The sequence below is a fragment of the Uranotaenia lowii genome, chromosome 2, assembly GCF_029784155.1.
Source record: "Uranotaenia lowii strain MFRU-FL chromosome 2, ASM2978415v1, whole genome shotgun sequence".
Lineage (NCBI taxonomy): Eukaryota > Metazoa > Arthropoda > Insecta > Diptera > Culicidae > Uranotaenia > Uranotaenia lowii.
In genome coordinates, this window is record NC_073692.1 from 116,426,384 (window position 1) to 116,440,422 (window position 14,039).

At 37.1% G+C, this 14,039-nt stretch overlaps 1 protein-coding gene across 1 annotated transcript; it reads right to left on the minus strand.

Moving 5' to 3' along the window:
* Positions 1–488: 488 nt before the first annotated feature.
* Positions 489–2,303, minus strand: LOC129747073 (matrix metalloproteinase-19-like). The gene is made up of 2 exons (XM_055741090.1): positions 1,874–2,303; positions 489–1,808 (listed from the first exon to the last, which is right to left on the minus strand). Exons 1-2 carry the CDS (start codon positions 2,063–2,065, stop codon positions 525–527), a joined length of 1,476 nt encoding a protein of 491 aa, XP_055597065.1. The 5' UTR covers positions 2,066–2,303; the 3' UTR covers positions 489–524.
* Between the last annotated feature and the right edge of the window lie 11,736 nt (positions 2,304–14,039).

Below are 14,039 nucleotides of genomic sequence, written 5' to 3' on the forward strand. Positions count from 1 at the left end.
CATACAACTATAGTTTAATCTATTACACATATGTATTGTTGAACGCAAAATATCAATCAGATAATCCATTTTATATATATAGTCGAAATCTTTAGATTTATAGTTGGCCGATAATCAATTAGAAATATAGTTTGATATAGGCGGAATATTGGAAAAACTTTACTTTTTTCTCCGTGTAGAAGTCCTACACTTCTGAAGTGTCGATTGGAAAATTGATCACCCCAATGGAAAATTGACTGAAATTAATTAGGGAAACACCAACTAGGAAAAGTTTTAAATTTTTATGAATTTCCAACTTCTTTCTTTTTTTTTCAACGGGCTTTTTGCCTGGAGGGGAGGATGGTCACCCTCCGCATAGGACTGCGCATGATTGATTCCCATGAAACGAATTCACAGAAAAATACGAATAAAAAAGTTTAACAATAAACATACTTAGCATATCCTTATGTAAAAAGATATTCATCACATTTTCTTTCGGGTTAAAACTATTTCTCTCTTCAAATGTATTTATTTTATTTCCAATCTCAACAAAGCAACCACATATCCTCTAAAGGCATTGCTTCACTCACGGTAAAGCTGGACAAGTTGAGTGTGTAGTAATAACGCCCCTTGAAAAAGTAAAACTTCCCATCTGTGTGGCGCATTGCTGCATCAATGTTTGTCGGCATGTTCTTGAAGTCGTACACCAGTCGGGGGAAATGGCTGCTAACCTGTGGACGCAGCTTCGGATTGTAGAACCAGTAATGTTTATTGCGGAGAGCCACTATGCTGCCTCCTTTTGTTACATAAGCAGCATCCATGTGGTTGGGTAGACCCGGAAGTTCTTGGCTGATAGCTTTGGGGTATCCCGCTTCCAGTTGGTTGTCTGCATAAACCCACAGTTTGGTGCCCTTGAAAAAGAACGTTTTCCCATTGCGATGGTACGTGAAGGAAGCGTCGATGTTACTGGGTAATCCCGACCATCTGCTCGATATCAAGCGTCCTCGAGGGTTCCAATCGTCCGATTCAAAGTAGTATTCACCTGCAAATATAATTGTGTTCCCTTGAGCGTCATTGAAAATTGTATCAATTTTGTTGATTGAGCACAATTTGGGTGCCGGTTTCGAGGTTGTAACTGGTCTTCGGGTTGTTGTTTCGATAACAGTATTTATTCGCGGACCGTACAGACTCTGCAATGAGATTTGATCTTCTGTAGGAATCGTTGAGTGATACCTTATATGCATGGGAAACATGATGGACGACTGGGAAGTTGTGTGATCCAAGCCCAAAGTGTGTCCCATTTCGTGTAAGTTTGCACTGAAAAATTCATCTTCGGTATAGCTTCTTGCTCCGTTATAGTGGATATCTCCAATTTCGGGAAAGTATGCGTGTGCTACTGTTGTATCTCTATCAAATCGGCATTCTCCTCCTAATCGGTTGCTGTGAATTCTTCCTTCGTCACTGATATAAATGTCGGCTTGTCCTTGGTTAATCTCTCTAATATTCAAATCAGCATATTTGGTCCACTCGTCGAACGCTTGTCTTATCGTTTGTCTGGCTACCGACGAATCCAAACTTCTAGGAAGACTATTAATCATATAGGTGATAGTCTTTTTGGACCACTTTTCCCCATCGTTGAGCTCCGCAGGCAACCCGCATCGTGGAGCAGCTATCAAACGCCTTGTGTCGTCGTCAAGAATGCCTGTATCAGATAGGTTATAGCGCTGCTGAAATTTCCTCAAGGCCTCTTTTACAGGATCTTCAGCTAGCATGTCTAGCCTATCTGCGACCTCTGCCGGGTTATAAAATCCTAGATCTTGCAAAAAGTTCTAAAATTTAAACATAAAATGTAATTAATACAAATTTAATTAAAAAAACGCTTCGTATCACTTACCGATGTATCTTCATTGGTAACTTCTGGAGCCGGTCTGGGATCATTTGTATCCGCTTCGTCTACTGTTTGATCCAGTGCTCTAGAGGCGTCCGGGAACACAAACGAACCAGGATCAATGTATGCTGCAGAGCTCTGACTCAGCTGGGATAATCCAAAAATAATGAAAACAACCGTCGTCCGCAGGAGCTTCATCGCTAACTACACAACGATAATGATCGTTGCAAACTAACGTATTCTGTAAGCAGGAGCTGCTAAATAAATATTTTTGAATAATGGGAAATGAAATAATGTTCAGTTCGTGTTTCGTATTGGCAGTACACTCGCAGTGCTCAAATCTGTTCCTTATCAAATTTGGTGTTTTTATTCCGCAACGAGAAAAAGTGTTTGTTTGGGTCCTGATGCGTTGCTTTGTTTTTTTTTCGTAGATTAAATTATAATGAAGATGTGACTAATTCTGGTTATTTCAAATTGTACGTCTAAGTTATCAATCACAATTATTTGTCTAGTGGGGGCTTCGAAAATGATCTGCATTACGTAAGATTTGACTGGCCCCTGTAGACGTCAGGGAAACTGTATCATTTCAGGCAGGTACCACAAAACCATTGAACATGATCAACTTGGTGGTTCCAGCATGTGCGCTAATCGAGTTGGTTTTAAGCTTCCCCTCAGCATTAGTCCTAAGTCGGCAAATAAAATGAACAACTAGTTTAATTGGCCCTCTTCAGAGCTGCAGATACATTTGCACCGTTGCGTTCGTGTTGGTTGGATATTCTCATCCCAGGGCAGAAAGACCATTGCCATACGCGGAACCGTTCCCCAAGCTCAATTCCGAAAGCAATGAATTTTCCACAACCACAAATCGCATTTCCCCAGCTCTATTGCGTCCATCTGATGCAGGAATTGAAATGAGTAGAATCCATCAATTCTCTCGTTGTAAAATGGATGTGCACTTTCACCGGGCGCCGATATCCCTTTGCTCGGGAGCTTGTTATTTTTGTTATTTTTCCGTAACACATTTAAATTTCCGAATTAAATTGTCCCAAATCAAAAATATGATGATTTATGCAATTAAAAAAAAACAATAATTTGTAACTTTTCTTAAACTTTATTATCAACCCAACTTTAAAACAGACATGTTAAAGGGTAACGGACTTATTTTGGACCAGGGGACCTACTTAGGACCACTTTGTCTAGCTCTCTTATAAAGCAAATAATAATGAAAAAAAGTGCATTACATTAAGTGCCCGGGCTTGAACAATATTTGCTAGGGTGTTTTATAAGACAGCTAGACAAGGTGTTCCAAAATAAGTCCGTTACCCTATAGCTCAGTTGGCAAGTAAATTACTTTCTGAGCCGATGTCCACGAGTTCGCGCTCAATAGTAAAGATCGATCGCAGTTGTTGTACCGGAAAAGTTTTTTAATATCTCGTCAACTGCAACGTTGATAAAAAAAAATTCAAATGCCAGGAAACTGGTAATATAACTATAATCAAAATAAAAATAATGCTTGAAAAAATCGCATTTCACTGTTCAGCATTTTCAGATCTATAACTGAAAAATGTTTAAAAAATAATCAACTGTGGTTAAAGGGATTCACCACTTCCAAGTGAAAAAACGATTACAATTTAATCCACTACTTCTGTTGTACGAACGTACATGCAAACGTAGATTTCGGTTGGCCGTTTGTGAGCATTGGCGGTGTATGGGGGAAAACGGATTTAACCATAATAAGCTTATAAGGAGAGCTACCACTAAAAGCAGATAGTGCCCTAGCTGTTTCTGAAAAATAGTGAGCAAATAATTGACGAACAAAAATCTAGCGATTTTATTTAATTCAAACAGACACTTTCTGTATAAGCGAGGTAACAGAAATATATTCGATATTTCCATAGTAAGAATAATTTGATGAAAATTGTAAGGTATAACCCTTATAGCATTAAAGCAAAGTTTCTGGTTACCATAACGAATTCATGAGATCTTCAATTTCAAATAGCTACTTTTCAAATAGCTACTTAATATTCGGGCAAATTTAGTCAAAACCAAGGAATAAAAATAAACAAAAATTAAGGACAAAAACTCTTCAACTTTTTTTGTTCATCGAAAGACATCATCAGATTTTAAATCGGTGTTAGGTTTTCGAAAATGAATATAGGGGAAAGCCTGGAAAGACGGACACACCGAGTAAAACGGACACTTTCAATATTTCCGAAAATTTCAATGTTTGACTTAAATTTAATTATGGAAATATGTTCGCCTTGGTGTACCAACATCATCGAAACCCTCTGTTCAAACAAAAACTTTGAGGATCTATTATTTGATGTTGTATTCTCTCCTCAGAAAACAGTTCATAACTCTTTCTAAAATTTCAACGGTTTTGAAAGATGGAGTGTTTATAAGGCTTTTCTTTAACCAGCTGGAGGAAAATCAGCGAATTTTGGTCGAAAGGCTTGAGCAACCAACGTTTAAAAAAAAGCTTCTTAGGCATATAATGTGGAGTACAGCGCTTTTCTGTTTTCGAACTAGGATCATTTGATTTCATTTTCGTTTAAAAAAAAAAACGTTCTAAAATACTTAACTCGCACTAGTATGTACTTCAACAGCAATTTTTCAGGCAAAATGTTTCTTATCTACGCAGTGTCCATTTTACCCGCCCAATTTTTAAAAGTGTAATTGGCAAGCATTTTTAATTTTCTAGAAAAAAAGTCCTTATAAAGGAAATTGACTAATTTCAATGGTTAATGCGAGACTAAACATTCTTAGCTGCCCATCTGCAAGAAAGTTGCGGCGAAAGAAGTATCTGATTTTCTATTGCGATTTTACCTTAGGGTGTCCGTCTTACCCGACCTATCCCTTATCATTATTTTGATAAAACTTGCTCAAGAAATATAGCTTGATGCAGAAATCAAAAATTTAAAAACTTCTTTGAGTTTATTGCATGATTTTGCAAATATTGTGAATACATTCCTGCAAAATTTGGGCTCCTTCTAAAGAAATTCTGGCAACGGGGCCGGACCGGATTTTTTGACTTTTTATCAAATATCCGGACATGACCGGGTGAAACCGGGCAATGATTTACAGAGCAGTGATTTACAAAGTGGTCCCTACCATCCCCTGGCCTACAAAGGGGCGTTGAAAGTGGCCAGAACTACCTATTTTAATTGTTTTTATAAACAAACTTGATGAAAGTTCTCCTAGGAGAGTGATGTGCTCTAAAATATCGAAATAGGGGAACGGTTAGTTTGAAAATATTGTTCTAGTGTGTAAGTTTGATTCGCTGATATCAAACTTACGAATTAAATCTTATAGTTTTGGAAACCTCAAAGCGTAACCCACATAAACAGTATTCAACTAAAACCATCGGTTTAAGTCATTCAAGGCCGGAATTGGAAAAACAGGTATGGAAAACAGATATTATCCCCCACGAATCCATCCGAATCCAAACTCTAGTCTTCATTGAAGGTTGAATTATCGGCATAAGATTCTATGCCGTACCGCAGCGCAACCGCATATATATTTATCTGAAAGAAATCAAACAAAACATATCGCATATCCCATCACAAGACAAAGCAGAATGGAAACAATCAGTCAACAAGCATGTACTGATAGCTGCGTGAGTATGTAAACCAACAATAGAAATAAACACATATCTTTGTTTCCAACCTCCGGCAAACAACTACCGGTTAAGAGATCCGGCAGTTAGCAGCTTTGCGTGTATATTTAAACCGGCGAAAGAAAACCGTTTCTCGTTTATCCATTACCATCTCACTCCTATCCCATTCTCTTTCCATTCCCATTCCATTCCCATTCCATTCCCATTCCATTCCCATTTCACTCCCATTCCATTCCCATTCCATTCCCATTCCATTCCCATTCCATTCCCATTCCATTCCCATTCCATTCCCATTCCATTCCCATTCCATTCCCATTCCATTCCCATTCCATTCCCATTCCATTCCCATTCCATTCCCATTCCATTCCCATTCCATTCCCATTCCATTCCCATTCCATTCCCATTCCATTCCCATTCCATTCCCATTCCATTCCCATTCCATTCCCATTCCATTCCCATTCCATTCCCATTCCATTCCCATTCCATTCCCATTCCATTCCCATTCCATTCCCATTCCATTCCCATTCCATTCCCATTCCATTCCCATTCCATTCCCATTCCATTCCCATTCCATTCCCATTCCATTCCCATTCCATTCCCATTCCATTCCCATTCCATTCCCATTCCATTCCCATTCCATTCCCATTCCATTCCCATTCCATTCCCATTCCATTCCCATTCCATTCCCATTCCATTCCCATTCCATTCCCATTCCATTCCCATTCCATTCCCATTCCATTCCCATTCCATTCCCATTCCATTCCCATTCCATTCCCATTCCATTCCCATTCCATTCCCATTCCATTCCCATTCCATTCCCATTCCATTCCCATTCCATTCCCATTCCATTCCCATTCCATTCCCATTCCATTCCCATTCCATTCCCATTCCATTCCCATTCCATTCCCATTCCATTCCCATTCCATTCCCATTCCATTCCCATTCCATTCCCATTCCATTCCCATTCCATTCCCATTCCATTCCCATTCCATTCCCATTCCATTCCCATTCCATTCCCATTCCATTCCCATTCCATTCCCATTCCATTCCCATTCCATTCCCATTCCATTCCCATTCCATTCCCATTCCATTCCCATTCCATTCCCATTCCATTCCCATTCCATTCCCATTCCATTCCCATTCCATTCCCATTCCATTCCCATTCCATTCCCATTCCATTCCCATTCCATTCCCATTCCATTCCCATTCCATTCCCATTCCATTCCCATTCCATTCCCATTCCATTCCCATTCCATTCCCATTCCATTCCCATTCCATTCCCATTCCATTCCCATTCCATTCCCATTCCATTCCCATTCCATTCCCATTCCATTCCCATTCCATTCCCATTCCATTCCCATTCCATTCCCATTCCATTCCCATTCCATTCCCATTCCATTCCCATTCCATTCCCATTCCATTCCCATTCCATTCCCATTCCATTCCCATTCCATTCCCGTTCCATTCCCATTCCATTCTCATTCCATTCCCATTCCATTCCCATTCCATTCCCATTCCATTCCCATTCCATTCCCATTCCATTCCCATTCCATTCCCATTCCTTTCCCATTCCATTCCCATTCCATTCCCATTCCATTCCCATTCCATTCCCATTCCATTCCCATTCCATTCCCATTCCATTCCCATTCCATTCCCATTCCATTCCCATTCCATTCCCATTCCATTCCCATTCCATTCCCATTCCATTCCCATTCCATTCCCATTCCATTCCCATTCCATTCCCATTCCATTCCCATTCCATTCCCATTCCATTCCCATTCCATTCCCATTCCATTCCCATTCCATTCCCATTCCATTCCCATTCCATTCTTTATAGTTAATTCAGAAGGTTTTGGCATCCATTTTTTTTCGGAGTTATTTCAAAATCGTGCTTGTTTTCAGCGTGCCTAAAGTTAAGCACTATCTTGAAGGTTTTCTCTAACCAGGATGAGAGAAATGACGAAAAATTGGATTCCACAAAACAAAAATTGTTGAAATTTAAATAAACTCACAATTGTTATTCTACTCATAAGACAAAGTTAAATAATAAAAATCTTATCTCAGTTATTTTTAAAACTTTTGATGTCACATTTATCCAAATATTGTATTGTGTATTAATGTAAGAAAAACTCCTGGCTTCTTTTCTTTCCTTTGATTTTGAGTTAGCGATAAGCGCTTAAAGAGTTAGTTCGTTAAATTTTCTAGTACCTTTAGCAGTTTAAATAAGCGATCGCTAACTTGACCGAATTCTGCATATAACATTCATCAATGAAATATAACTTCCAGACAATATTCAGCTACTATCATTATTTTTTTAGTATTAAGATCGAAGATAGATTTTTTTTAAATGGCCATAAATCAGTTTTGCCAAAATTTTACACGCACAAATTCGGGCCGGGTTAATCCGGGTAATTACCACCTAACCCATGAATTATCCAATAAAAATAAAAAAGATAAACACTTCAGCCTTTTTTTTTAATCGAAACACCTCAGCAGACTTGGAAATGCATTTATGTTCCAAAAAATCTTTTATATTTGGATAAAATGATGTGAGAGAAAATTCTGGCTTTTTTGTCGAAATTCAGGCATGTAGGCCGGATTTTTACCAAATTGTGTATTAAATATTCAGGTAAGTCCGCAATCATGCTGTATGTTTCACATATGGATGTTTGTTTTCTAGGTTATGACTAAAAATAATTAGAAAGGCGTTGTAAGAATCGTACCATCAACTGTCAAAATTTTCTGAGTCACAGCGAAAAAAACTGGATTGGAAAGTTGGTGTAGTTTGACACATTTGAGCATCTACATAAAGAGCATATTTTTGACAAGTGTTCTAAAATGCAAGAATCAGTACAATGACAATTATCGTGCGCTAATAAGTATGCACCAAAAATTTAGCCTTTACTCCATTCATGACTTCTCGTATCACAGCGTTATTGGCATAAGAAAAGAACGCGATCGGCGATGATTAGAGACCGCCGGCGTTAACCTCCCAGCGCAACCGCACTGCGTATGACTGAAAGAAAAAAAATAAAAACGTTTTTACTCCAAGTTGATTCTTATTCCCGTTCCATTCACAAGACAAAGGACTTCCTTGAAAGGAGGATGGAATAAAATACCAGCCAAACGCCAGATTGATCGATGCCAGAAAGACTATGACAATTATCCATCGTCCTCCATCAGGTTCAGGTAGTAGGGTGATTTGCCAATCGTTGCACAGCTAAGCACATGATTTTGGATTTTGTGCTGTATTTTAGTCATTTCAACCAAATTCACTCGATTTGTTTTTGTCGATGCACTCACACAGGATTGGTCAACAAGATCCAAAAGTTAAATGTTTGAAATTAGTGACATAAAAATTTAAAAAATCATTTAAAACAGCTTGTCTGTGCCCAATAGTTGCACAGACAAATTTCATGTCGTGCATAATGTTGTCCGATTTTTTCCAATGGTTGCACATTTTGAAAATCAGCCACCATGTGGTCGAAGAGGCTGATATTTGTTACGGAAGCTTATTATGAGAACTTCTAGTTCAAATGCAATCTTATTCGGAGACGGCCCTTTTTGAGGGGGGGGGGGGGGGGGGGGGTCTTCCATATAAACCGTCCAATGCACAATTGGAAAATTCGGACCCAAAATATAAAAAAAACACAATGCTGCCGGTTTGAGTGTCTGGAATAGCATTTATCACACGTGAAGTTTTCTCAGAAACTCAAATCTACCTCTTGGTTTAACCGAAGTCATTTGAGTAGAGTGTTATTTGACCTTATTTACCCAGTGTTGAGCTTATTTCTTTACATGTCCTACCAACATAAAATTTTATGTCTTCAAAATCCCATAGAATGAACTGAAAGAAATTTAATGCTAAATATTTAAGTGCCTATTTACAGGTAAAAAGATTAAAGAACGTGATCTGTTTTGCCCCCCTTTACCCCTATGAAGAAGATGTGATTTTATAGAACAATTGCTTTAGGACTGACTTGGAAGTCGATCGATTTTTACATAATGAATATCAATTTAAAACTTGGAAATGGACACAACCACGCCCAAAGTTTCAGATCGTTTGACTGATTTATGCTAATGATATACAATTTTGTGTAAGAATTTATCTTTTCAAAAAGTTAATTGATTTAAATATTTTTTTCAAGTAAGTGGGTTTATTTGTGATTAATGTAACCTAAGTAGCATTTCATCAATCTTCAGGAAACAATCACATAACATAGAAATGTTTCCCAAGAGTTTTCCGGCTGGAAAACTGGTTTGAATCAAATTAATTTTCACAAAGCTATGACTGTTTGTTTCTCAGGATGATAAGGGCCAAATAAAGCTTCACTTAGATGTCTTCAGTGACGGCAACTCGACCGCAGATTCGAATTTCTGAGAAAATTGCACATCAGAAAAATAACATTTCGGGTCCTCCAACCTTCGACTTCGAATTTTTGGGATTAAGGGTCTACGACCCTTTTCCCACTGTACAATATTTTGACAATATTATTAATAATATTAAGGGGATCGCTGTTGACATGGAATACAATTCTTTAAGATTAGTCGTCTCGAAATTTGAGAAACAGATTTTTCCAGAAAAAGATTCTTTGCATAAAATAATGAGTAAATGGTCGGGATTAAATATTTCAAAATAAATCTTATAAAAAAGTAGTCTCTCAAAGCCATTGCAGTTGAGGTGACTTTGACACTTTTCAGATAATGCAAGTTGCCCGACTTTCATACATACATATGTTTTTTCAACTAGTTTAATAGTTTCAAAGCTTCAATATTTAGATTTGACGGTAGAAAAATAAACTTATGGAAATATAAAGTGTCTTTGAATTATTGAATTAATTATTAAAAATCAACATTGAGTGCAAAAAATATGAAAATTCTGAGTGGAAAATAATTAATTGGAGTACAGAAATTACTCAAATTACTAGTTAAACGTCAATATCCACACTTATTGGCTATGCCAAGCAGTATAATGCGATTCTTTTTATCATCTTTTGGTTAACCAGCTTTCAAATTAGCTATCAAAACACTAAAATTTAAAAAAAATATCTATTTTGAATTTTTTGTATGACAACCAATATCATTTCTGGGGAACAAGTTAGGCTTAGTTTTTGATTACATGAAATGTATTGTAAGAACCAAGAAAGATTTTAAAAATCCAAAATTATGTTTTTTTTAACTTTCAGTACATTTCTGATGGTTTTTGAATGATATTTTGGATTTTTCCGTACAAGCCTCCTCACTAATTCAAAACACGTTGTTATAATTCAGGACTTAATCAAGCGCTTCAAAAAATTTTATTGCTATTTTTGGCTGTTAAAACAACTAAACAAAGTTTTTGGAGGCAAACGAATTTATAAATTTGAAATTTCCAAACAAATTTTGCAGCGGAATTATGTACAACTATGGGGCAGGAGGAGATTGAGCGGACCAATTGTTGCACAATCCGACATTTTTTCTGGTTAAGTATGGATCATAATTTTTTTTCAATATCATGGTGTTAAAATTGTCCAACAAACGTTTCGTATAGAAAACTGATACTAAAAATATTTTGTTCTGACGTAAAACCTTATTTGCCGTAGAAGGAATGTTAAGGTTTTTGTTAACAATTAGCACAAAAACCGCGCGAAAAAAACAAGAAAAATTAAAACTGCCATAAGATACACATTTAACAGCAGAAAATATCTCAAAAGCCTCATTTCATCAGAAAACATTCCGAATTACATGATTCAGTATTATTTTTGAGGAAAAGTTGAAAAACAGCTGAAATATTGACAATTTAAGTCATGCTGTGCAACGATGGGTTAGGGGACAACGATTGGCAAATCACCCTACACTGGTTTAGATGCCGGATTGGCAAGACAATCTAAAATGGTGTTGTGAGCTCGTTTCTCGTTCTACCGACGGCACGTTATTTTATTGATTTTCTTGTTTCTGGGTTGAATTATCCAAAAGAATAAAATCTCATAAAATGTTTTTCTTGTTTCGCTTGAACCTAGTGGCCTTGCATAATTTTTCACGGAAGCTCTAATCTTTAGACCAGCAGTGCTTTTCCAATCATATCATCTTTGGCGATCGGCATTGAATTCTGCAACCTCTTCTGTGGGTGTAGGCAGGTACTCGAAACTCAGGCGCAAGTTGAAAGTAGGTGTTGAATGTAAAGCTTTCGAATATACAAAAATGTGTCAAATTACGTCAACTTTCCAATTCACTAGCCAAATTTTTGTTCTGTGACTGAAACAACTTTGATGGTAGATTGATTGATAATGAAAAGTTTTCCTCCCCTTTTTTTCCTTTTCAATGGTCATGACTAGAAAAAACAGAAAATCCGTATGTGCAGCATACAGCGTCCAATTGCAGCTTAGTATGCTCTTTGTACTTACATTTGTTTGAGCATTCAGTAGCTGTTCTACAGCATTTGTCCTAAACGTTTTTTTGTATATTCTTTTTCGACTTTGATTAACGTTAACTTATTGAGTGGAGCTGAATATAATTAATACTCCTGGAAGTTTAATATGTAAAAAAAATCTGAGGTGGATGATGGTTTTTATTTCAAACCATAAAAATTCAAATACAATATTAACGAATAAATCATAAAAATTCAAATGAAATTATCAATCATAACTGTGAAACTAGAACATCTTCAATGTGTCTGCTTCATTTGCCTGATATTTTCTCCCACACTCGGAATTCTCAATCAAACACAATTTATTCACATGTCACTTCACTTTCGATTTTTTCCTATTACAACCCGACCAGCACCAATCTCAATACTAGGACAACGATAGTGAAACGTACCTACCTTTCCTCGATGGAACTAGCTGGAGGATTCTGGAAATTGGAAAATAAATCAGTGATATCATACACATCGATGAAAGCCATCATCCCTTGTTCCTCGTTATAACATTTTCATGCCATGGTTCGGCATTTCCGTTCTCTGTCTCCCTCACTCACTCACTCGATCTGGGCTCTGGGCAATCGGAAATCGGATCCTGTGCCACATTGAAGCAACCAGAAAAAAAGGACTATCATTCAAAATCCGTATACGGCAAGCAAAACAGCAACAGCACCAAAAACGGCAATGGAAGAAAAAATCTGCTTCGGCAGCAGGAGGAATATGGAAATAAAAATTGGATTTGATGAAGCGTATTAATTGAGTTTTCAGCTGTAAAGCCACGGTCTCGTGGGTGCGATTTATTGTTTTTGTCTTGCCTGTGCCATGTGGTTCATATATTTTCAATTCTAGATGAGTGGGTCTACTAGATCAATGTGGAATATTAGGCACAAATTGAGATGATTTTTGGATCAAGCAGGTCCTCTCGGCTGGGTTGATTGAGGGCAATCGTTTGAATTTTTTTAAAATTGTTTTTAGGTGAGGTTATTTGAAGTTTAAATTTATGATACCTAAATTTATCGAAATGAAATTTATCGTAATTAAAGATTATAATGTATCCTATTGTCTTTTATTGTTGTTGAGATTTGCCTTGGAACCAAATAAATGAAACACGAGCCACGAAAAGTCATTCGTTGTTTAACGATCAGAGTTCGCAATATTTTAATCTTGATCCGAAACCTGATACTTATTCGACCACTGATTCTGGATGATCCGGAACCGGATTCAGATCCTTGTTTTGAATCTAATACTGGTCGGACCTTGGACCTGAACATAATCATAAGCCTTTTTTTAATCCTAACTTTGATCCTAATCTTAAGCCTTATTTTAATTTTAATTTTAATATATTATATTATTATTATTAATTTTAATATATTATTCGAAATCTTAATCCTAATCCTGATCCCACTCTTGATTATAGTCCTGATCCTAATCCTTCTAATGGTGATCTCTAATTCTGACATTCCTGATCTTGATCCTCATCCTAATCCTGATCTTAATCTTGATCCTTATCCTGATCCTAAACTGGATCCTAATCCGGATTCAAATCCTGATCTCAATCCTGATCCTACTCCTGATCCTAATCCTGATCTTTATCCTGATCATAATCCTGATATTAATTTGGAGTCTAATCCTGTCCTTAACACCGATCCCAATCCTGATCCTAATCCTGATCCTTATCCTGATCCGATTACTAATTCTCATTCAAATCATGATCCTCATCTTGATCCGAATCCTTATCATAGTTCTAATCCTAATCTTGACTCATATACTGAATCTTATCCTGAGCAATGATCCTATTTATTCCTGAGCCTAATCCAGATCCTAATCCTAATCATAATCCTGATTCTAATCATGATCCTAATCCTGATCCTAATCCTGATCCTAATCCTAATTCTAATGCCGATCCTAATCCTGATCCTAGTCCTGATCCTCATCCTGATCGCAATCCTGATCCTAATCCTGATCCTAATCCTGATCCTAATCCTGATCCTTATCCAGATCCTAATCCTGATCCTTATCCTGATCTTAATCCTGATCCTAATCCTGATCCTAATCCTGATCCTAATCTTGACCCTAATCCTGATCCAAATCCTGATCCAAATCCTGATCCTAATCTTGATCCTAATCCTGATCCTAATCCTGATCATAATCCTGGTCCT

Bases quoted from the DNA above. Each gene is read 5' to 3' on its own strand.
- LOC129747073 (XM_055741090.1), bottom strand. From the start codon at position 2,065: ATGAAGCTCCTGCGGACGACGGTTGTTTTCATTATTTTTGGATTATCC. The intron at 1,809-1,873 runs GTAAGTGATACG...TTTAAATTTTAG, and splicing joins TTACCAATGAAGATACATCG to AACTTTTTGCAAGATCTAGG.